The 23,130-nt window shown below is 33.3% G+C and overlaps 1 protein-coding gene across 3 annotated transcripts in view; it reads left to right on the top strand.

Annotated features, from left to right (window-relative positions):
• The window catches only part of jbug (filamin-type immunoglobulin domains fbug), a 367,002-nt gene extending 344,401 nt beyond the window's left edge, over nt 1-22,601 (top strand). For all 3 annotated transcript variants that reach the window (XM_089104337.1, XM_089104338.1, XM_089104339.1), the window contains 5 exons: nt 1,972-2,253; nt 8,995-9,129; nt 10,420-10,602; nt 17,032-17,213; nt 19,204-22,601. In XM_089104337.1, the coding sequence (XP_088960463.1) occupies nt 1,972-2,253; nt 8,995-9,129; nt 10,420-10,602; nt 17,032-17,213; nt 19,204-19,335 (914 nt within the window). In that variant the 3' untranslated portion in view covers nt 19,336-22,601. The remainder of the gene's footprint in view (nt 1-1,971; nt 2,254-8,994; nt 9,130-10,419; nt 10,603-17,031; nt 17,214-19,203) is intronic.
• The last annotated feature ends 529 nt before the right edge of the window (nt 22,602-23,130 follow it).

Below are 23,130 nucleotides of genomic sequence, written 5' to 3' on the forward strand. Positions count from 1 at the left end.
TTTCTCACTCAAAGGAGCCATATCCTCAAAGTAAGCATTAATTAAAATTAGTATAAAGTTTTAAATAATTTAATTAAATATTTGATGAAAAATACATGCAGAGTGGAGATAAGATCTTATTACAGTTAGAGCCTCTCACCTGCTAAGCTATCAATTGAAATTCATTCAAATCAGTACCTCTGATCAAACAAGAAACAATCATACATTTATGATGAATTATGCTTTGCTGAAAATGCTGTAGAAAACAAACACTGATCACGTTTTGCGTGTACATAACGATTCTCATTGTCTATATATAAAACCAATCATTTAACAATATTCAAGTGGTTGCTGGCTCTCTGTCGGCAACATGAGCGCCACTTTACCCAAAAGGCGCGGAATGTCATGCGTAATATGTAGGGAATGTTCTATGACGCCGCTTTTTCACGTGGCATCTGTAGCCCCTGTCTGGCAGAATAAGTTTTGAATCGCGTCATAGAATAAAACTTCAAAATATGTGGTTAGCAAACAAATTTTAAATGCAGTCAGGTGGTCATCGGTTAGTTTTATATTCAAAAAGGCTCCAATAATTACAAAAATTGTACAAGGATATAATAGTTAAAATGCTTAAATGGTACCACTTTTTGCCCATATTATCTCCATTTTTATCAAAATGACATCATTTAGTTCCTAATTCCTTGATATTATTACCTTTTCTATCAATAAATTTAATTAAGCTAATCTGATTAACTTCATCAACAGACAATTATTCTTACGGACTAATTAGTTTTCCTTTCTTATTTTAATGGTTTAATGTGACAATACTGACTAAATGTCATGCTGCTCTAAAAACTTCATAATTTTGTCACAGTCCGATGAAAAATCTTAGAAAGTCTTTTGGTTTAAATAGACCTAGGGTGGGCCCAGGAATCAAAAATATTTTGATTTTAATCTCTACTGGCTTCAAACAGTAAATTTACTACTTGCTAGAAATGCCTCTTTTTCATTGTCTTTTATCGATGATTGGTACAAAAATACAAATTCCATTAGAAAAATTTAATTAACTTAAATTTTATAAGCATAATTGAAAGAAATCTCAGTTTGTTTCATTTAAACGGTATTTATACTACTTTCTAACAATGCCTTTTATTGTATTGTCTGGTGTTAGCCTAGAATAGGGACTCTTGAAAAGCAAACATGTTAAGAAAACAATTCTTAATTCATAATATGCAGAATAATTTTAGTTAACACAATTTACAAGCAGCTAAGCTTTTTCTCCATTTATGTCAGTGTCTTCTCACTTTTTCTAGCAAATGTATCAGTTTTTCCTAATGATGTTTCTTTAATTTCAAAAATTTTGCTAAAAGCAGCGTTTTTAGTTCAAGATACTGGCCGTGTTTGTTAAATAAAACGACATCTACAGTTATTTCAGAATATACAGAATGATTGTAGTTAACACTATTTACATGCAGCTAAGCTTTTTCTCCACTTATGTCAGTGTCTTCTCACCTTTTTTTTGGCAAATGTATGAATTATTCCTAATAACGTTTCTTTAATCTCAAAAAGTTTGTTAAAAGCAGCGTTTTTAGTTCAAGATACTGGTCGTGTTTCTTAATGTATTATTTCACGAGGTTTGTATTGACACCACTGCAATTTCTTTAGCGTTTTCTATAAATAATTCTGGAGAGGACGTTCTGTTTCAGGAAGGATTACAGAACTTTCGAAACATAATTAAAAAATTTGTCTGAAAAAGTGGAAAAACACTGAAATAAGTGAAGAAAAGCTTAGCTGCATGCAAAATATGTTAACTACTATTATTCTGCAGATTATAAAGTAAGAAAAGTTTTCTTAACATGTTTTCTTCTCAGGAGCAACTGTTCTAGGGTCAAACCTATTGTCTTTTGTATTGGTGCCCCTTTTTACCCCTATCTATTTATTTAATGCTTGTTTCCTTTTTTCCATATTTATTTTTTTTTCTCCTCTGTTTGGTAGGTTCACCCGATGTAACAATGATTGGCACCCAAATGGACATTCCAGTTAATTTAATCCCACTCGGAAATAACAAATACCGCGCGACTTACACCCCAGAAAGTAGTGGTATTTATTTGTTAAATGTGATGTGGGGTGAAAGACAGGTCAGAGGATGCCCTTTGAAAGTGAAGGTCATCTCTGTATGTGAAGCAAGTGAAGTCATTGTGACCGGTGACGGTCTTAAAAGTGCCATATTAGGACAAAGTGCAAAAGTCTTCATTGACACAAGGAAAGCGGGATCTGGTATGAGATTTTAATTAGCTTGTTATTTAATGAAAAATTAACTTTATTTAATATGCAAATTAATGGATTTCGTCTATTTGACTAATTTTATTTACATTTTAATTATGTACAAATTAGGGTGCCATATTAGGCAGAGGGTACCAATGGAACTTGGGCTCCCCCGATTGTATGTTTTACCTCTTCACTCCATTAATTAGTGCAGCTGCTGACCTTCTGGGGGGTGGAGGAATGCACCCTTGATCCTTAGGATCCACCCTTATAATAGGACAAATTGCAAAATTGTTTATTTACACAAGCAAAGCAGAATCGTATAAGAACCTAATCTATATTCAATAAACATGCAAATTAACAGAATTAGTTTAATATAGCAGATAGAATTAGGTATAGTTAATAGGCTAATTAATTTATTCTATTAATCTCTTACTAATATACAAATTTGGGTGTAATATTAGGCAGGGATGAATGTAGATTTTCTTAGGGAGGGTACCAATCGAACTTGGGCTCCCCCGATTGTATTTTTTGCCTCTTCACTTCATTAATTAATTCTTCATTAGAAAGGAAATTTACAAAAAATAAAAGTTGTCAATTATCTGATTAATAGTTTGGTGTCCTGCAACACCCAACACGCCCCCAATAAGATAAATGGCCACGACCGCATCCATCTTGGCCAAAAAATAAAATGCTACAAAACACGAAACTTAAAGCTTCAAAATTTATAGCTTTCCTCTTCTCGTCTTTGTGGCATCCATATCCTCTTGATGTCTCAATCAAAATTTGTGGACTACAATGGCTTCTAAGCACACGCGTCACCTCGCTGAAGATCTACTGCCATCGAAAGTTGCTCTTACATTGGGTCATTCCAAAGACGTGGACACCTGATCATAGCAAAAAGACTTGAGCTTCAAGATTTATATCTGCCAGAATAAGTGGATAATTATCGTGATATTATCTAGTGAAGGAACGGTTAGGCATGGCTGCCGTTTGGGAAGGGGGATACATATAATAAAATACCCATCAACGAAAAGCTTTTTGCAAAAAGTAGGGGGTGCTGAGGTATTTAGTGATAAGACCCTTGTAGCAAAATTAATGATGAAGTTTCCTCACCTCCTCGAATTTATGTTTCAGAGTAACAACGGGCGAGGCTCTGGTGCACTGTATGTCACCAGATGTACCATAGATCTGGCACCAGATGTATGTCTTCGTTAGGGGGAAGCTACAATTTTTGTTTATAATGAGGCCTCTCTCCAGCTTGAATCATACTTTTTCTGTTACTGAATTTTCTTATCGCACAATTTCTAATGATGGCCTCTTTGAATTTGGATCTTGGATTACTAATGAAAACTGGCTGGCTCTCGAGGGCAACAAACACATTAATGTTAAAGTCTCTTACTTCCAAAATCTGGTCAAAACTAAATACATAGATTCCTTCCCTGAGAACAAAGTAAAAACATGTTCTAAAGACAAACCGTACATTACTAGCCAATTGAAAAGAACTTGAAAGAATACTGCTAAAAATGTTCACTAGAGTTTCAATATCTTAATTTTCTCTAATGGCTTCCATTCGAGCCTGATGAGTTCTATCAGTTGCATCCATATGAGTGCGCTGACCTCTTCCATCGGCTTCATCATCTTTGTCAATTTGCTCCTGTGGTTTGTGAAGAGACTCCTGGTCATAATGTTTCCAAGACCTGTGGCCTGAGCGGGAGCTATTATTTACGGAGTAAACTTTGTAACCTAGTCAGTGCCAAATAGACTCGAACTCTACATAGAACTTTAAGTTGCGCAAGCTTATGTTAGGTAATGAAAAAGTTAGCGTCAGCACCAAATAGACCCGAAAAAGTCAGTGCCAAATAGACCCGAGCTCTACGTAGAATTTTAAGTTACGCAAGCTGATGTTAGGTAATGAAAAAATTAGCGTCAGCACCAAATAGACCCGAAAAAGTCAGCGCCAAATAGACCCGAGCTCTACATAGAACTTTAAGTTGCGCAAGCTTATGTTAGGTAATGAAAAAATTAGCGTCAGCGCCAAATAGACCAGAAAAAGTCAGCGCCAAATAGACCCGAGCTCTACGTAGAATTTTAAGTTACGCAAGCTTATGTTAGGTGGTGAAAAATTTAGCGTCAGCACTAAATAGACCCGAGCTCTACATAGAATTTTAAGTTACCTAAGCTTATGTTGGGTAATGAAAAAGTTAACATAACAAAACCAAGATGATTGATTGATAATTTTTGAAAATAAAAATTGATAAAAAAATTTCTAGAAAGCCTTTCATGCTGTCTTTTGGTCATGTTTGCATGTCGTCATTTCAAGATTACCATCAAGTTCGAGTTCTTTTGTTCAATAAATATAAAAGACTCTACAATAAAAAAAAAAAATACCAAAGGACCCAGAGCCCCGTTAACTGGGGGAAAAAATAACACTAAATATTAATCATTTGCAGGCTACTGAACTAGCCCTAGACAAAAATAAACAGGAATTAATGCTCACACGAAGACAACCGGTCTCCACATCACCTATCATCAATAACAAATCTCACTCTGTCAGCGACATCAAGAACAAACGCTAAATCATAAAAAAAATGAACACACCACCCTCCATTGAATATCCATTTTCAAACTACATCAGAGCCTGAATCTACATTTCCACTCCATATTTTTAATTTTAAATAGTCTGCTTATGATAACTGTGACGATTTTAGACCCTTTCCCTTATGTTTATAGGGATTTTTACCTTAGCCTAGCTTTATAGGACTTGTTTAAGTGAGAAAGGTTATACTTAATTTAACGTATCTTGACCACTCCTCATAGAAAATTACGTTGAAAGTGTGAAAATCGCTTAACGGTTTTTCCACCCTACGCCGTGGAAAATTTCCCTCTGGCATAATTTAAGATTTTACATTATATAATTGTATGGAGCAGCTTTAGTCCGTCACGTGAATTTTGCTAAATAGACTCGAGCTATGCTTATAATTTAGTCTTAAGTTAAGTTACATTATGGAAAATTCAACACAGCAGCAACAAAATGGTATTTTTGGATGAGTAATTAATAAATTTACAATTTTTTTTCTAGAAAGCCGTTCACGGTTGATCAGAACTTGAATCCCAATCTCCATTTCAAGGTTCTTAATTTTTGAAATTTTTGCCTGTGATAACTGTGACAATTTTAGACTATGATCTTGACGAGTTTATGGACCTTTGTGTGAAACTGTTAGCTTTGTGTGAAAGGACCTCTCTAAATGTGAAAAATAATACTTAACGTAACTTCACTTAAATACTTAGCACAGAAAAATACGTACTTAGTGTGAATGCCGCTTGACACTCCTTGTCGTAAGAAAAACAACTCTGTGTGATTATGGTGTCTTTGATTATGCTTCTTTTTTTCTTTGCAAAATCTTAGTTATCCGAAAATTCAGTTGCATATCAAACAGTTCGTGGTAACAAACTGTAAGTATGCATACACAGCTGTGTATGCATACACAGCTGTGTATAATATATGCTGTGTATGCTATGCACTACAGAGTATGCATGCATATGCATGCATATGCACAACACTATGCATAAGCATCGAATAGTTCAAAGTTAACTTAAAACGTTCTTCCAATTACAATAACTGTTAGTTATTCCGTATATGAAAGGGGCTGTCCCCTCCTCAACGCCTCGCTCTTTCGCTAAAGTTTGACTTTCTCGCAACTCTTATTTTTTTAAACAATAAAAAAATTTAGCGTAAAGAGCGAGGCGTTGAGGAGGGGGCAGCCCCTTTCATATACGGAATAATTTCTATTCGTTTTAAGTTATAATGTCGTTCCGTGCTTTCATTGACAAATCCTTGTTTTTTAAATTCATTTTTGAACGTTTTTGAATTAATGCAGGTTTTGATTTTGGCTCACCGTAAATGAATAATTAAAACAAGATGGCATATTAATTTTACTTTTATTTGGTTAAATGACTTTCTCGAAACTTGTTTCATTTTATTTACGAACGTTTTTATAAGTAATAAATATACGTAACTTACGAATTAACTTGGGTAACGAACTTCTGTATTCATAGATTTTTAATACGTATATTATGAGGTTCGCTCCCTAGTCAATACCTTGCTCTTTAAGCTAAAGTTCGAATTTTTTTCCAATTCTTTAAAAATGACCCCTTAATCACAAAGATCATTAATTAGAATAAATAGCTCTTATGAAAGTACTAAAAAATCTTTGACTTAAAGAGATAGGTATTGGATAGGGGGTGAACCCAAACACATATGTAATATTTTCTGTTCGTTTTAATTTTTGATGTTGCTCCTTACTTTCAGTTGAAAAACTTGTTTTTTCTTTATTTAATTTTTGATCTTTTTCTTTAATAATGATGTGAAATCTGGCGCCCCCTTCATAGCAATGTCCCTTCCCCCATGAAAACTTCCTTCGTGGAAAGATCCTCCCATATAATCCCCGACCCCCCCCCCCCCCTCCCAAAAAAAATCCCCCCTGAAAACGTCTGTAGACTTCCCAATAACCAATACTATATGTTAACAGTGGGTTAAGTTAATAACTTTCAGCCCTCCCCCCAGGGACATGAGGGGATTAAGTCATCCTAAAAGACATATTTATCATATTTTCGACCATGCTGAACAAAATGGCTATCTCAAAATTTTGATCGGGTGACTTTGGGAAACAAATGAGCGTGGGAGGGGGCCTAGTTGCCCTCCATCTTTTTGGCCACTTAAAAAGGGCACTAGAACTTTTAATTTCCGTTCCAATGAGCCCTCCCACGATATTCTAGGACCACTGGTTCAATACCAACACCCCTGAGTAAAAAAAAAAAAAAAAAAAAACGCATCCGTGATCTTTCTTCTGGCAAAAAGTAAGATTAATATGCAAATTTTGTTTTGATTATTGTTTCAAAATTTTGTTTTGATTGTTTTGAAGTTTTTTTTCAAAACCTCAACGCCTCGCTCTTTACGCTAAAGTTTTACTTTCTCACAACTCTTATTTTTTTTTAAACAATAAAAAACTTTATCGTAAAGAGCGAGGCGTTGAGGAGGGCACAGTCCCTTTCATATACGGAATAATTATGGATACACAGCATATACACGGAATATATCACAGCAGTGCAGCATACACATGCATATATCAGTAGTGCATAGCATACTCTGATACTCTATGCATAAGCATCTAGTGCATATGTTGTGCATATGCATCCTGATATGCATAGGCATTAGGTTATATAACTTTTAGGGGGTCTTTTCCCCCTTTTTTCGAAAATCAGCGTAATTTTCTCAGGCACGTAACTTTTGATGGGTAGGATTAAACTGGATGAAACTTATATCTTTGAAATCAGCATTAAAATGTGATTTTTTTGATGTATCTATTTGTATCAAAATACCGTTTTCTAGAGTTTCGGTTACCATTGAGCCGGGTCGCTCCTTACTTACAGTTCGTTACCACAAACTGTTTGATTGCCCCACTGAACGTAAAAACCGATCAAGAGGACATAGCAAAAATAATAGAAAGAATTATTTAGATTTAAATGTATTTTTAAACAGTTTTTGTCAGATATTTCAGACTAATGGAATGGCTAGTTTAATAAAATCTTTAGATAAGTTATTGTTCTTATAAGGTTAAGTTGTCTTTGAACAACTTAACGATAACAGTTCGTGGTAACGAACTGTTATCTGCTGTGCATACACAGCTATCCACATAGCAACGATAACAACTGTCTTTGATTATGCTTCTTTTTTCTTTGCAAAATCTTAGTTATCAGAAAATTCAGTTGCATATTATTTAAAAGAGAGAGATGCAGATGGGGAAGAGAAAGGAATGCATAGGTTTTCAGCTTACATATACATTGTGTAAAAGCTCTTTCGACATTGGCATAAAGCAACAAACATACAATTTCTTGATAGTTAAGACATTCAACTCTTTAATAGGTTAATGCAGCTAGGCCACGTTTTACAGATGAAGGATGGAACATTGCTAAAGATTGTGCTTTTTGGCCACCCTCAAATGGGCTATTGAGGGTTTTAAGGATTTAAAGGAGGGATTTAAAGAATATAGAAACTTTATGGAAGGGAGGAAAGACTAAATCTTTTAATAGATCGGGTCTTTGTCTATGTTTCTTTCTTTATTTGCCCAATCATTTGTTATCAGAAAATCCAGTTACAGAGTACGGAGAAGAGAGAGATATAAATGGGAAAGAGAAAAAGACACATAGATCTCTAAGATTACATTAACATTAAGCAAAAGCTCTATTGATATTGTGTTGAAGAAATACAACATGTTTTAATACTTAAGATATTTAATAGTTTAATCGGTTAAAACGGCTAGGCCACGTCTCACGTACGAAGAATGGCTGGCTGCCAAAGATTGTGCTTTTTGGCCATCCAGCTATGGCCAAACTAGAAATAGGTCGTCTTGAACGGGGTAGGAAAAGGTAATACGGAAGGATTTAAAGGGAATTTCATCGGAGGGGGTGGAGAGTAAAGCTCTGCATTGACATTTATGAGGAGCTTGCGCAGCTGTGTCGACCTCGGGCAGCTTGTTGCTGCAGTAAGTTGTTAGTAGTTACAGTAGTAGTAGTAGTAGTGTTACTAAATCGGTATTATGAATAAACATAAGTGTTTTGAGAATCGTAATCGCGTCTGGAATCGTTTCGAAATCAAGAGGTTGAGGAGGTATTTAAATCGGAATCAGGTAAAATTTTTGTATCATCCGTCGCGAATTTTTAGCATAGCTCATATTGATATTCTTCTTTTAGGGGAACTGAGCGCCCAATGTTCGGGCCCAAAACTTCCAGCACTTTGCGACTTAAACGACCATGGAGATGGAACATTTACATTGTTTTACACTGCACAAGAATCTGGAAAACACTTCTTGATTGTTAAGTTTGGAGGTAAGTCTTGTAAAAAGACGAAGAAGTTAATTGGAATGAGAACTTATTTAGAAGAGAGTTATTACTAGCATTTAAACGTTATCTAATATAACGTTTAAATACTAATATAAAGTTTCTAAAATGTTATATTAATGTTATACATATAAGCTAATGTTTCAGCTATAGGTCTATTTTTTTGCTCTTCGATGAAAAATTAAACAACCTGCCCCCCCCCCCCACCCCAGGGAAAAAAATTATAAGAACTTTAGCTTTGTCACTTGAGAAAAGTTCAGCTAAAAGTTCACTTGCGAAATCGTTCTTCATCTTCGCCTTTAAGCAATTGCTTGCCAAAAAAATGTATAAAAAGATTAGACATTAAAAATTCTTAAAAATAAAATTCTTAAAATTAAAAATTCTTTAACTAAAACTATTTTTCAACTATTTTACTATTCAAGTACTTTAACTACTTTTCAAAATCCGGGAGGAAGGCAATTTTTATTTTTTCTCGATTTTTTCAGTAGAAATATGAGAAAGGGTATTTATCAATGAAAATAAAAAAAAGAGGTTTTCCAAATTGAATTTTTATACTGTTATAATAAGCTATTTAACTAGTTATTAAATAAGCTATTAAAAGTTCTTGTGAGTAGATTATAGTATTTGATTAAGAAAAAAGTATATAAAATGTGATATAAATAACCGCACTTGCCCGTCAGCAAGAAAACTTTGTAGATTCTTGGGCATTATAAATAAACAAACAAACACATAAAATCGAGAAAAAAAGAAAAAAAATGTGGCTCACCATCAGCACCCACTATTCCTAAATTTTGGTGTTTCCTCGAATTTCGCGGAAAAAAAAATTGGGTTTTCTGACACATCCCTGAAAATTATCTTTCGAAAATGCATGAACGTTAACACGAAATACAAATAGTTTATTTACGTTTCCGTTAACCTTTAGAAAGAAACCCCACTTTTCCTTCAGAGAAGTTAATAAAAACCATAAAAAAAAGAAAAAGCCGGAAAAAATTGGCAGTAATTTAGAAGTACCACCTCCAATGACGGATCAAAAACTCAAAATCCCGCATTAAACCCCACAGTAAATTGAAGGAGCATCAGTACTTAGTTCCCGATACTATAGTGAACGTTAATAAGCCGCTAGTGATCCCATAAAAAGTTCCAGCGAAAATTTCTAAGGAACTATTTAGCAAAATTTTTTCAAATTTTGTCAAATTCCCATTTGAGTTTTATACTTTTTTTTCTAAATTGATATATTCTTGGTAATAAATATTACAGTAAACAAACTTTTACTTTTAGGTGAGCATGTCAGGGGCAGCCCATTTCCTGTTAAGGGTGTAGGAGTACCAGACCCCTCAAAAGTCAAAGTGTATGGCCCTGGAGTTGAGCATGGAGTTTTGGCTCTATTTCAAAGCAGGTTTATCTGTGATACAAGAGGTGCTGGAATAGGCCAATTGACAGTCAAAATCAGAGGACCAAAAGGTAAGTCTTGAGGAAGTTTTTGTTGATAAAATATATACCTCTTACCTTGTAAGAGGCAATCCATGCTATCGTTTCACAGGCACTCTTAGCATTACTTTTTTTTTAGTATTTATAACACTAAGATTTTCAATAGGGGTGCTGATGGGCGAAAAAAACTAAAAAAAAAATACTTTTTGCATGCTGACCAAAGGTCTGCGTTGCGCAACATGTATATGAAAGTAATTTACATATTATACAAACAAACAGAACATTGAGATAACTAAAATTATTTAAATACGGATTTAATCTAAAGAAAAATCCTCGATAATGTTTTTAGCCAAACACGTTGATTTTTGAAGTTTTTTGGGGGGTTTGCCGGTAGATAGATTACAGACAACGGCATATCTAGGATTTTTCTTCGGGGGATAATATTTTCTGGGTGGGGGGAGGGGTACTACAAAAAACTTTTAAAACTCATTCAAAATTTGTTTACATTTTTTTTTTACATTTTACGAGTCAGATGGTTTATTTTTTTGAGGGGGGGGGGTCAAACCCGGTAACCCCCCTCTCCCTTGATATGGCCTTGTGACAGATGGCATCTTCTAAAAAATAGATATTATAAATACTGGTAGAGGAATAAATAAAGAAAAAGGAAGTACAAACGAACACACGAACAAAAAAAAAAAAATTAAGAACATTGTCGATTACGTAAACTTTACATAAAAAAACTTACTTAAGTAAAAAAAAATGACTTCACAGATTATACAAACAAAAATACAACATGAAGATAACCAATATTATTTCGATAAGAACCAAATTGAGAAGAAAACCAGCGATAGTGTTCTTAGCAAAACACTAAGATTTTGGATATTTTTTGGGGTGCTGGTTTTTCTATCCCCTCTTTAAAAAGCACTATAAATGCTGATAGAGGAGTAAATAAAGAAAATACACACTATCGAATGCTTTAAAAAAGCATTCGATACAATATCCCATTGTATTCTTTTTCGTAAATTGGATAATTGTTGTGTGCGCGGACCAGCGTTGGATCTAATTAAATCTTATCTTGATACGAAAAAGCAATAAGTACATGGAGGTAATTTCCTCTCTTTGCCTGTTCCTTAGTCTTCGATCGTTGGGGTGCCTCAGGGCTCTGTCCTAGGTCCTCTGCTTTTTCTAGTTTATATAAATGATTTTCACCGCGCTTTGGCAATCCCATGTCTCAGCACGCATTTTCCTGATGATACGGCAGTTTCAATTTCTGAGAGGAATGACGAGGTGTTGGAGGCAAAACTTGATACTGCATTCTTTATTGTTCTTGAATGGTGTTTTGAAAATTTTATTACTTTGTATTTATCAAAAGCTAATTTCGTTATTGATGGCAAGAAGTCAAATACATTAAATCGTATTGCCTGCGTTATATTTTCGAAGTGACTATTATCAATACTTTATATAGAAATAATTGATTACCTTGAACTCATTAGAGATTTAAGCTTTTGTTTTAAAATACACATTAATAATATACGCTTAAGAATTTCTAAGTAGTTTGGTTTAATACAGAGGTTGAAGCATTATTTGGCCTACTCTGCTTTACGAAGCATTTATTTTGCTCTGATTTAGTCTAATATTAATTATTGTTCTCTAGTATATTTATCTACATTTAAAAGCCATATTAAACCAATACAGATTTTACAAAATAAAGCAGTAAGAATCCTGAAACTTTTTATTTCATCACCTATTTCACTTCCAAATAAGTCTTCTACAGCATCTTTATAAACTTATTTAGATATACTTCCAGTTTCTCAACAATTTACTTTTGGAGCAATTATTTTCAAATTTAATTATGACATTAATAAATTACCGCCATATTACCTCAATCAAAGTTTGTTCTCCCGATCACAAGATTTACATCGTTATAACACGCGACAAAAAACGAGTATCTACATTGACAAGTATAGTACTGAGAGATCTAAATTCGCCCCGTTTGTGTCAATAGCCCGGTGCTGGGATGCTCACAAGGATTTTATTGATAAAATTTTTTCTATCCATTTACTAAAAAGGAATCTTAAATTTCATTTAGTTCAGGATTATTTTTAATTAAGTGTCTTTTTAATATGATTAAGTTATTTGTTTGGATTGTTGTTCTAAGTGAATGTGGGCCTCTCGGCTATCTTTTAGTATGCATTTATATTTAATAATATTGATCTCTCTTTTTTTTATATATTTATATTCATATTTGGATCCTGGACTAGCTGCTACTTTCATATTATTGTTGTATTATTGTATCTTTGCCGTCGTAATTATCTTTGTATTGTAGCGTAAAAATTTTTATTGTATCTTTGTCTAGGCCTAGTTTTTCGAGCTTGTCTCCCCATGGGTCTATATCAATTATATACATGTATATGTTAATAATAAAATGATTGAACTTGAACTTGAACACAAAAACATCAGCACAGCATTACAACAAGGGAAATAATATTACCAATTGCGTAAATATTAGACTAAAACTTTACTCAAGTGAAATAAAGTCTCATTATTATTATTATTATTATTATTAGCTCGTGTTTATTGGCTCACCGCCTTTCTTTTCCGAATATTTCCTTCGAATATTTCAAATTTTCTCAGTATATGCACTTCCGACGAAAGTACAATAATACAGCATCAAAATTTCCGTATTTAGCAAACTCCCCCTCCCAGTTTTAGATACAAATTGCATGTTCATATACATAACGCTACAAGAATCACATGATGTATGGTAAGCTATTGGAAAAAATGTTGTGGTTAGTATAAAGCATACTATAGCATACATATTAAGTATTACATACATATTAACATATTAAGTTAACATAAAGAAAACGATAGTATATTACACTCGGGTTGTAAGTAAATTAGTTCATGTCGATTACATAATTATGTTATTAATAATATAATTTATCCCATTTGAAAACCTGTCGAGTACAACAAGTTCACAAGGATGGAGCACAAAAAAAGGCAAAGAAAATAAACCTGAAAAAGGAACACAAGGGGGAATAATCTCTAAAATAACTTTTGAACTAAAATAAAAAAAAGAAATGAACCGAAGACCTATACAAGCAGATTTACTCATTTATGTGCAATAGCTATTGGTTTCAACAAACAGAAACCTCAAATGAGCAGAAATCCTCATTAATCATTTATGTGCAATAGCTATTGGTTTAAATCAAATAGAAAAAGAAATGAATAGAAAACCTCATTCACGTGAACAAAAAATCTCAAATGAACAGAAAACCTCATTCATGTGAACAGAAAACCTCAAATGAACAGAAAATCTCATTCATGTGAACAGAAAACCTCGAATGAACAGAAAACCTCATTTACTCATTTATGTGCAATAGCTATTGGTTTCAATGAACAGAAACCTCAAATAATCCTCATTAATCATTTATGTGCATTAGCTATTGGTTTAAATCAAATAGAAAAAAAAAATGAATAGAAAAGCTCATTCACGTGAACAAAAAATCACAAATGAACAGAAAACCTCATTCATGTGAACAGAAAACCTCAAATGAACAGAAAATCTCATTCATGTGAACAGAAAACCTCGAATGAACAGAAAACGTCATTTACTCATTTATGTGCAATAGCTATTGGTTTCAATGAACAGAAACCTCAAATAATCCTCATTAATCATTTATGTGCATTAGCTGTTGGTTTAAATCAAATAGAAAAAATAAATGAATAGAAAACCTCATTCATGTTAACAAAAAATCGCAAATGAACAGAAAACCTCATTCATGTGAACAGAAAACCTCAAATGAACAGAAATCATCATTTACTCATTTATGTGCAATAGCTATTTGTTTCAATGAACAGAAACCTCAAATAATCCTCATTAATAATTTATATGCATTAGCTATTGGTTTAAATCAAATAGAAAAAGAAATGAACAGAAAACCTCATTCATGTTAACAGAAAACCTCAAATGAACAGAAAATCTCATTCATGGGAACAGAAAACCTCAAATGAACAGAAAACCTCATTTACTCAATTATGTGCAATTGATATTGGTTTAAATGAACAGAACTTCGAATGAGCAACTTTGAATGAGCAGAAATCCTCATTAATCATCCATGTGCAATAGCTATTGGTTTAAATCAAATAGAAAAAGAAATGAACAGAAAATCTCACTCTTGTGAACAAAAAACCTCATTCATGTGAACAGAAGACCTCAAATGAACAGAAAACCTCATTTACTCATTCATGTGCAATAGATATTGGTTTAAAGGCTGTTCAGCTATTTAAGTACCAGGGACAATGAGAATGGAATCTGATTGGCTTAGGGGAGACCTATACAACCATACACATCTTAATTAATTTGGGACCGAACTTGTAAAGTAAAATACCTCCATATGTAAGGGAGGGGTGGGGTTGTGGCAGCCGTAAAACTCCAACTTCAGAGTCCTGTTTCAAAGGTATGCAGTTAGCAAAAATTGTGTTTATTTTGATGTCAAGTGTACTTTTAAGTCCATTAGCACCTTAATCTGTGTTTGCGAGGTTGTGGCTCTGAACTATGAAACTATTTTGTGTCCATGGTGGCAGTTTCAGAGACGACACAAATCCTGGAAAATCGAAATATAAAGCAGCAGACTTTTGTTTTATCGTGACTTGTCAAAAGTTTGCAGAATTAGGCTGAATGTTATCTGTTTTTTTTTTTTTTTTACTATTTAAAAAAAAAATGGGCATCTCAAAATTTGTTTCAGATGGGTTTGGGGAAAAAAGGGCATAGAGAGGGAGGGACGGGGCTAGTTTCCCTCGGATCTCTTTTTACTTTTAAAAAAGAGAAGTCGAACATTCAATTTCCAATCAAATGATCCCTTTTAAGTTTATACGAGCATTCCTTCCATAAGAACCATATTTGCCCCAGGGAATAACTTACAGTCTATGCCCCCATAGGGTGAGGTTATGTGACAAAGTTATAACATTGTAGATATTGGCCAGGATTATACGGTTGAATCGTACAATAGGCTTTAACAGCCACAATTTTAGCGTTTCCAACGCTTTGAAATAAGCTGTACCAGTTTTCCGACTATAATTGTACCGCGAGAGATTAATTTGTACCATCTAAACAGCAGGTGGAAAATTTAAGGTAAGAAAAAGAAAATTCTCTATAAACTAAAACTTGAAGAGATATCCGAGTCAGAAGAGAGTAAGTAAAACCGAAATAGATTGGAAAATGAAAATGGCTATCAAAGGCCCTTAACTGTCCTTTACTGTTAAAAAAAGGAAGAAAAACAACCAAAGGGAAATTCAAGAACAAAAAGTAAATTTGCATTATCAACATCTTGAAAATAATTTTATGTATTACTTCTTGTTGGATAAGGTTTGCCACACAGCCTTTAAAAATCGTGCACATCATTTTGTGTCTCATGACATCCCGGCATTATTTGAAAAACGATCAGAAATTTAAATAAAAAAACAATTTTTTTTCAACTCAAGTTAAGGAGCGACATTAAAACTTAAAACAAACAGAAATTATTCCGTATATGAAAGGACCTGTCTCCTCCTCAACACCTCACTCTTTACGCTAAAGTTTTAATTACTGTAAAAAGTGGAGCAGTGAAAAAGAGTCAAACTTTAGTCTAAAGAGCGAGGTGTTGAGGAGGGGCAGGCTCTTTCATATACGAAATTATTTCTGTTCGTTTTAAGTTTTAATATCGCTCCTTACTTTCAGTTGAAAAAACTTGTTTTTTTTTATTTAATTGAGATAAGATCTACTCACGAAAAGTAACCATCACAAGCCCACACGAACCGAATTCAAACTTCAGATTCAGTAAACACAGCCAAAAAAATATGATATCGTTTGTTAGAAGAATCTCAAAATATCAAAAAGAGTAAAAATAATCACAAGTCGTAAAATTTGTAACGAAACTGAACCAAATAAAGTGGCATAGAAAATTTAGTCTTGTTACTGAAAAAAAAACTATTTAGGGAAAAAAAGGCTCTAAAAAAATAAAAGGTATCTCTTATAAAAGATAAAAAAAATAAAAAATAAAAATAAAAGGTATATAAAAAATATAAAAAAATATAAAATCAATATAAAATTTAAAATATTTTATATATATACATATATATATATATATATATATATATATATATATATATATATATATATATATATATATATATATATATATATATATATATATATATATATATATATGTATATATATATAAAAGAATAAAAAAATTTAAAAAATATAAAATAAATATTAGATGCAAAAAAATATAAAATATTTTTATATTAAAAAAAATGTATATAAGAAAATATAAAATAAATATAAAAAAATTTTAAAGGTATTTCTTGTAAAAAATAAAAGGTACATCTTATCCCCATTGTACATTTTTTCTTCTTTTTTTTCCTGCTTTGTCTATTACATAAATATATTTATTGTAACTAGTATAGTTTTTATCTAGGGGCCTTTCGTGTAGAAATGCAAAGAGAAGCTCAAAGTGAGAGAATTATCCTATGCAAATATGACCCAACAGAGCCTGGTGACTACAGGATCGAGGTTAAATGGGCTGGCCATCATGTCAATGGCTCACCATTTACAGTGATGGTTTTTGACACGCAGGAAGAACTTACCAAATTCGTACAGGTAATTGTTTACTGTTTTCATAACATATATTTACAACAAAATAACCATGGGCGTTAAATTGGAGTGGGGGCATTTGACCCTCCTAGATTTTTGTCCATTCTTTCAGAATTTGAAAACACCTTTTCGGTATTTTCATCAAAAACTGCCTTTTTATGATATTTTCATTGAAAAGATTGACAAAAAAAAGACAGACTACTCTTCTAGATTTTGAAAAATTCACCCCCCCCCCCCTCTTCCGTACATTTTGTGAATTGGTGTCATTGAAAACAACTCACTATCTTTGGACTAGAATCGCAAAAAATGCCTTTTTTACATGTATAACATTCAAATTGCCCTTGTATTTCAACATTTGTTCTTAAACTATTGAGGACAAAAGTCAAGCTTTTGCGTAAAGAGTAGGGGGTTAAGCGGGAGGGAAGTCTCCCTCATATGCAGAATTATTTTTTGTTCTTCTTAATCATTAATATCGCTCTTAACTTTCATTTGAAAAACTTTTTTTTTGCTGTTTAGTATCTGTTCTTTTTTAACAACATACTCGGGATTACCCTAAATATGAAGCGTGCTACTTCCCCTTCAATCCAAAATCTTATAGTAAAGTTTAACTTTCGTATGGAAATACTTCGAAAACAAGGTCTCCTTTAATATATTTATTTTTCAAAATAAATATAGTTTTCCAAAATTAACTACGCCTCCGAAATAGAAAGGGATCTTTCAACCGCTTAAGACCAATACTGTACCGCTCGTCCTATATCCTTCCTTAAAATGTCCGATCCGTAGCCATCTAAATGTCTATTCAAATCATCTGAAGTGTCTCTCATAGAAACTTCGAAAATAATTGCATAAAATGCTTCTTGGAACCTTAGCACACCCCCTCCTGCCCCCTCTTCTTACTCTATATAAACATTCCTTCAATTCATGTGAACGATATCTCATGAAACATTTGAAAATAATGGCCTAAAACGCTTGCTTAAGGCCTTAGGCAATCAGCCCTCCATAAGGAATCCATTTGTCGTAACAGCTGTAACCATAACAACCGTAAGCCGTAACCGTAACAGATGTTGTGTCGCTATGCGATACTCAATAGGCCATTAGTTATACGAGATAAGTGGTCTAAAACAGCGGTTCATCTTGTTACTGCCAGCATGTATGTTTCTTGATATATAGCATAGCATGTGCCAGTGGGCTCTCTGAATTTGAGTAGGGAAGACTAACACGTTTTCAGTAAATCTCAAATTTCCGCTCAATAACATTTCAGCCCGCTTTTAATAGACCGGGACTTCGGACTCGATACGATCCCTCCTAGAGAAAATGAACAAATACGCGTGTGCGGCCATCCTTCTCTGGATCTTTTTTTTTGTAGGGTTCTCATACACGTTGAACTTCATTGTGTGCTTTCTTTCACTGTTTGAAAGAACTAAAAGCGAAAACAATTTTTAACTATTCAAAATTAATGAAAAGTGAAGAAAAGAAAGTGAAAAGATGAATGAAATTGAGAATGTGTGTATACATATGGAAGGAAATTTAACTTAAAATGATAAAAGCAATATAAAACTGAAGGTAGAGCTTAATGGAACGAGTCTTCTGGAACGACTTTTTCTAGTTTTTCTTTACTTTGTAATTTCCTTTTTCCTTTTGAATTTGTTTTCTTTTTTATATTTATCTTCACTTTTGTTCTTTTTTTTACTTTTTTCTTATGGATTTTTTTTACTTATCTTTTTTTTCAATTTTCAATTTATTTTTGGAAAATATTTTCTTTTCCGCCAAAATCCTAGAGGTAATAAATCTCTAGATGCGAGTAAAAGCCATTTTTATGCTACGAAACAAATTTCATTTTCAACTATTTAATGTTTCAGGTTAGCCTATTTCCATGTATTTTTCTTAAATGATTTTAATTTTATTGTCATTTATAGTTATTATATATAGTTATGCTTTGACTCTTTTCTGTTCTGTTAAAACATTCATATATATCAAATAGTAACTCATTTTTCAGGGTTCAGTAGTTCGACCAGACCCTATTCATTACGGAAGTATTGATTATAAAGCCAAATATGGTGCAGGACAGAAAAAGCACCATAAGCACCAGGGTCCACCTTCTTGGAAAGGATCCAATCCTAGGCTATAGGCAAAGACTATAAGTGTAATCCAAGCCTGTTCAAAGGAGCAAAACCAAAATGCCATTTAAAAACTCACACAGAAGAAAACCGAAATTATCTCTCCATGATTGATCTGAAAGACATCTGCCTAATTGTGACCTAAAAATCAATTTGTGTATGTGTTTGACCCCCTTCCCCTTAGGTTTGGACTCGTGTGGACACATGGTTATAACGTTTGTAAGCTGAGAATGACGTCAATAAGGTTACAGTGTATTTTTCATCTGTTTTTGACGGATTGCTAGGTTCAGACTTTAATTTTTCATTCTTATAGTGAAATCCTAAATTTTGAGAGTTCAACTCCTCCAAGCTGAGCGTATTTTAAAAACAAGCTGTGAAACTACTTATGAGGTTGACTCAAAGTATCTTATTAAACAAATAATGACTTGAACTAAGAAACGTTATTATTTGAGCGTCTTTGGTCTTAATACTTTCCAATATGAAAATAGTGTGAATTTTTTTTTTTTTTTTTTTTTTCAAAAAAAAGTTCAGTGACTATCTAAATATGCATGTGTTTGAAGCATCAGTAGAAGATTCTATGTCTGTCCAACCTTTAAGCCGGACAGACCGATTAAACCAGTTTTGGTGAAGTCAACTTAAGCTCCAAGTTTGGTATTTTTCTTCACCCATTCAAAAAAGCTGTCTTAATGCGACTGAATTTTCAGTTTTGTTTTGATTAATTTTTGTCAGACAAGTCGGATTTCATTTTGGTTGCAATGTTTCATGTTGTCTGATAGAAAAAAAAAATGACTGGGAGTGAATATTCAGTCCGTTTTCTTCTCTGGACAAAACTTTAAAAACAGTAGTTTTTCTATCCTGCAAAATTGTTGTTAAAAATAAGTATAAAGCTTTCTCTTTATGTATTTGTACAAACATATTCCTGAATTCGTTTTCTGAGTTTATTCTTATATTTTAGTTATGCATTTTGGTTTCAATCGGAGATAGTAACCAGATTTAAGGCAGCAATCTCACTTGATTGTTTTCGTTTCACAGAATTTACCCTCCTCTGTCAAAAACAAACTTTCCACCCTGCAAAATTGTTGTTAAAAGTAAATGTAATGCTTTCTCTTCATGTACTTGTACAAACATATTCCTGTATTCTTTTCTGAGTTTCGTTTTTATGAATTTAAGCAAAATCAAGGAAGCAACCTCACTTGATCGTATTCGTTTCACAGAATTCACCCTTCTCTGTGAAAAACTATCTTTAAAATTGTCTAGCTATTTTAGCATAGGTGACGCAGCCTCGACTCAGATGACTCAGCTAGTATAGGCTGGCAGAGAATATTGTACTAATTTTAGTGCTACTATTTTTTTTTTCGTCTAGTAAAGCTAGGCTCTGACAGGTGTCGAATTCTACTTTCGTAGCCCAATTTCACGGCATCAGAAAAACTAAAAGTGTTAATTTTTGAATATTCAAAAATTTTGAATTTCTTTTGAATTTTTCAGAATTGTTTCTGTTTTGGATCAAGGCAGATCGTTTGCTTGTCCGGTCTGTAAACTTACTGTAATTTAAATTAATACATAGTTTAGTTAATGCTTCATTAATTAAATAAAATCTTCTTATATATCCACTAGTGCAAACATATTCAGTCAGAATAGGCACGTTTTTGTGCTCTGTTTTTCAAGAAGCTTTCTATAAAGAAATGAACAAGTTCTATTTAAATAAGATTTACTATACGGACTTTGTATAGCAACGTCACTTAGTCTTTTTCAGCTGACAGAACTTACCGTCTTCTGTTATAGATAAGTTTAGGAATCATATCAAAAGGCTTCAGCTCAGGTTGTCTCCTTTTTTTTTGGGGGGGGGGGGGCTATAAATTTTTTTTTTCTTATATTGTATGTCATTTAATTCGTAATACAGCTTAGCTAGGCTTTGACAATAGTCTAATTTCGCTTTGGCAGCTGGTTCTTGTGACACCGAATGAACAAAGTATAAAAACCCGAGGGAATAACTGGTTCCCTTCTATTACCAGATAAAAGTGAAAATTCTTTTGTCCGGCCAGCGAATCTGTAATTAAATATATAGAAAAGTTATTTTTATGCGTTAGAATAAGCGTACTTTTGTACGTAATATTCGTAGCATGTATCTTTCAGGGATAAAACGCATGCTTCTGTTCCGAATAAAAGTAAAAATGCGCCTGTTCGACCAGGAAATTTGAGTCTTAGATTGGAATTTCAAGTTCATGAACTAGTAAAATCATAATCATCTATGCAATATTTATTTTTTAATGTGTAGGCCTATAACTTCTTCTTTTTTACTGGGAGTCTCGGATTCTTTTCTATAAATCTCTGCTCTATTTTATGAGCTGTCGGTGACATTTCTTGTAATCACGACGCCAATTTGTGCAATGGGCAATATGGGTTATAAGATGTTTGGCATCGGTGATGTTAATTAAAAGTTACGTTACGTTAGTTACGTAATAATATATTTTTTTTTTCATAATCATCAATCAATCAATGAAATCATAATCATCTATGCAATAATTATATTACGTACGTCTTAGGGATAAAACCTACGCTTCTATTCCAGATAAAAAACAAATTGCTTGTTCAGCCAGTGAATTCCACCCCCCCCCCCAAAAAAATTCCTGTTTCTACACAATTAAAAATATACTTTTGTTCCAAAAAAAATAAAATTCGCTGCAATAAAACAACACAATGCATATATTACAAACGTTTTTATAATACGCAAATTCTAATACCTAAATGTTGCTGAGAGAGGAGCAATCGCGTTTTTTGTCTTTGTTCTCGCGAATGCTCTATCAAGACTTTACAGAAGCCCGCTTTCACTTATACCTACTATCTGGAATTTATAGCATGAAGTCGCGCAGTCATTTTTGCCTGGCAAAATCTATCGTATTAAGATCCATATTAAATGCCTGACGTTATATTGAAGAACAGTTTTTAATGTTATTAAAATGACAGTTTTAAAACAGGGTGTTAAATGAATGTTTTTATAGGCTGTTAATGATTTATTTTTCGTTGTATTTTATATCTATTTATAGCATTTATTGTATATTTGAAGTTTATTTTTTATTGAAATGACTTGTCTTCCAATGAAACTATTCGCCAAAAATATTTTTGCTTGCTGTTTTTCTAAGTGAATGTTTAATGTGTACAAAAAGCACCACATAAAAAAAGTTAAGTTAAAATTATAAGAAAGATGATGAAGTTTTAATTTTATTGTATGCTCTTTTTCCTTAGTGTGCGGTTTTTAAATATAATTTACATGTAAAACTTGACTAATTTTATTAGTTAGGATTCTCTATCATGTCGTATTATGTCGGGGTGCCAAATTCTGTCGCCGACAAATCAAACTACTCGGTCACAGGGAACCAAATCGAAATGGCTGACTTTTTCACTTATCATGGTTCTATTACATCGTCAAACGGCTCCATCGACCGTGAAGTTGTTGCCCACCCAGCCAATTCCTCTGCTGTTTTCGGCCTTCCTATCCTTGAAGCCTTAGTCTGTTCGATCCTGCTGAACGGATCTGACACTTGGCCTGCAACTGCAGCTGTCAATTTCCATCTCGATACCCTTCAATCCAAATGGTTTTGGATGATTGAGGGAATCTGATGGACAGACTTTGTCAGCAATGCCCGCCTGCGAATTATAAATCCCCAGTCATCCTTGTCACACAAGGCTGACCAGTGGACACTTCGCTGGTTCGGATATCTTTTGAAGCTGCCTGCCAACACTCTGGCTCGGATACTTTATGAGTTTGAACCAATCAGTAGTCGCTGGAGACATCCATGAGGAAGGTC

The sequence above is a fragment of the Artemia sp. Qi Xiang Cuo genome, chromosome 18 (genome assembly GCF_049724085.1).
Source record: "Artemia sp. Qi Xiang Cuo chromosome 18, ASM4972408v1, whole genome shotgun sequence".
In the NCBI taxonomy this organism is placed as follows: Eukaryota; Metazoa; Arthropoda; class Branchiopoda; order Anostraca; family Artemiidae; genus Artemia; species Artemia sp. Qi Xiang Cuo.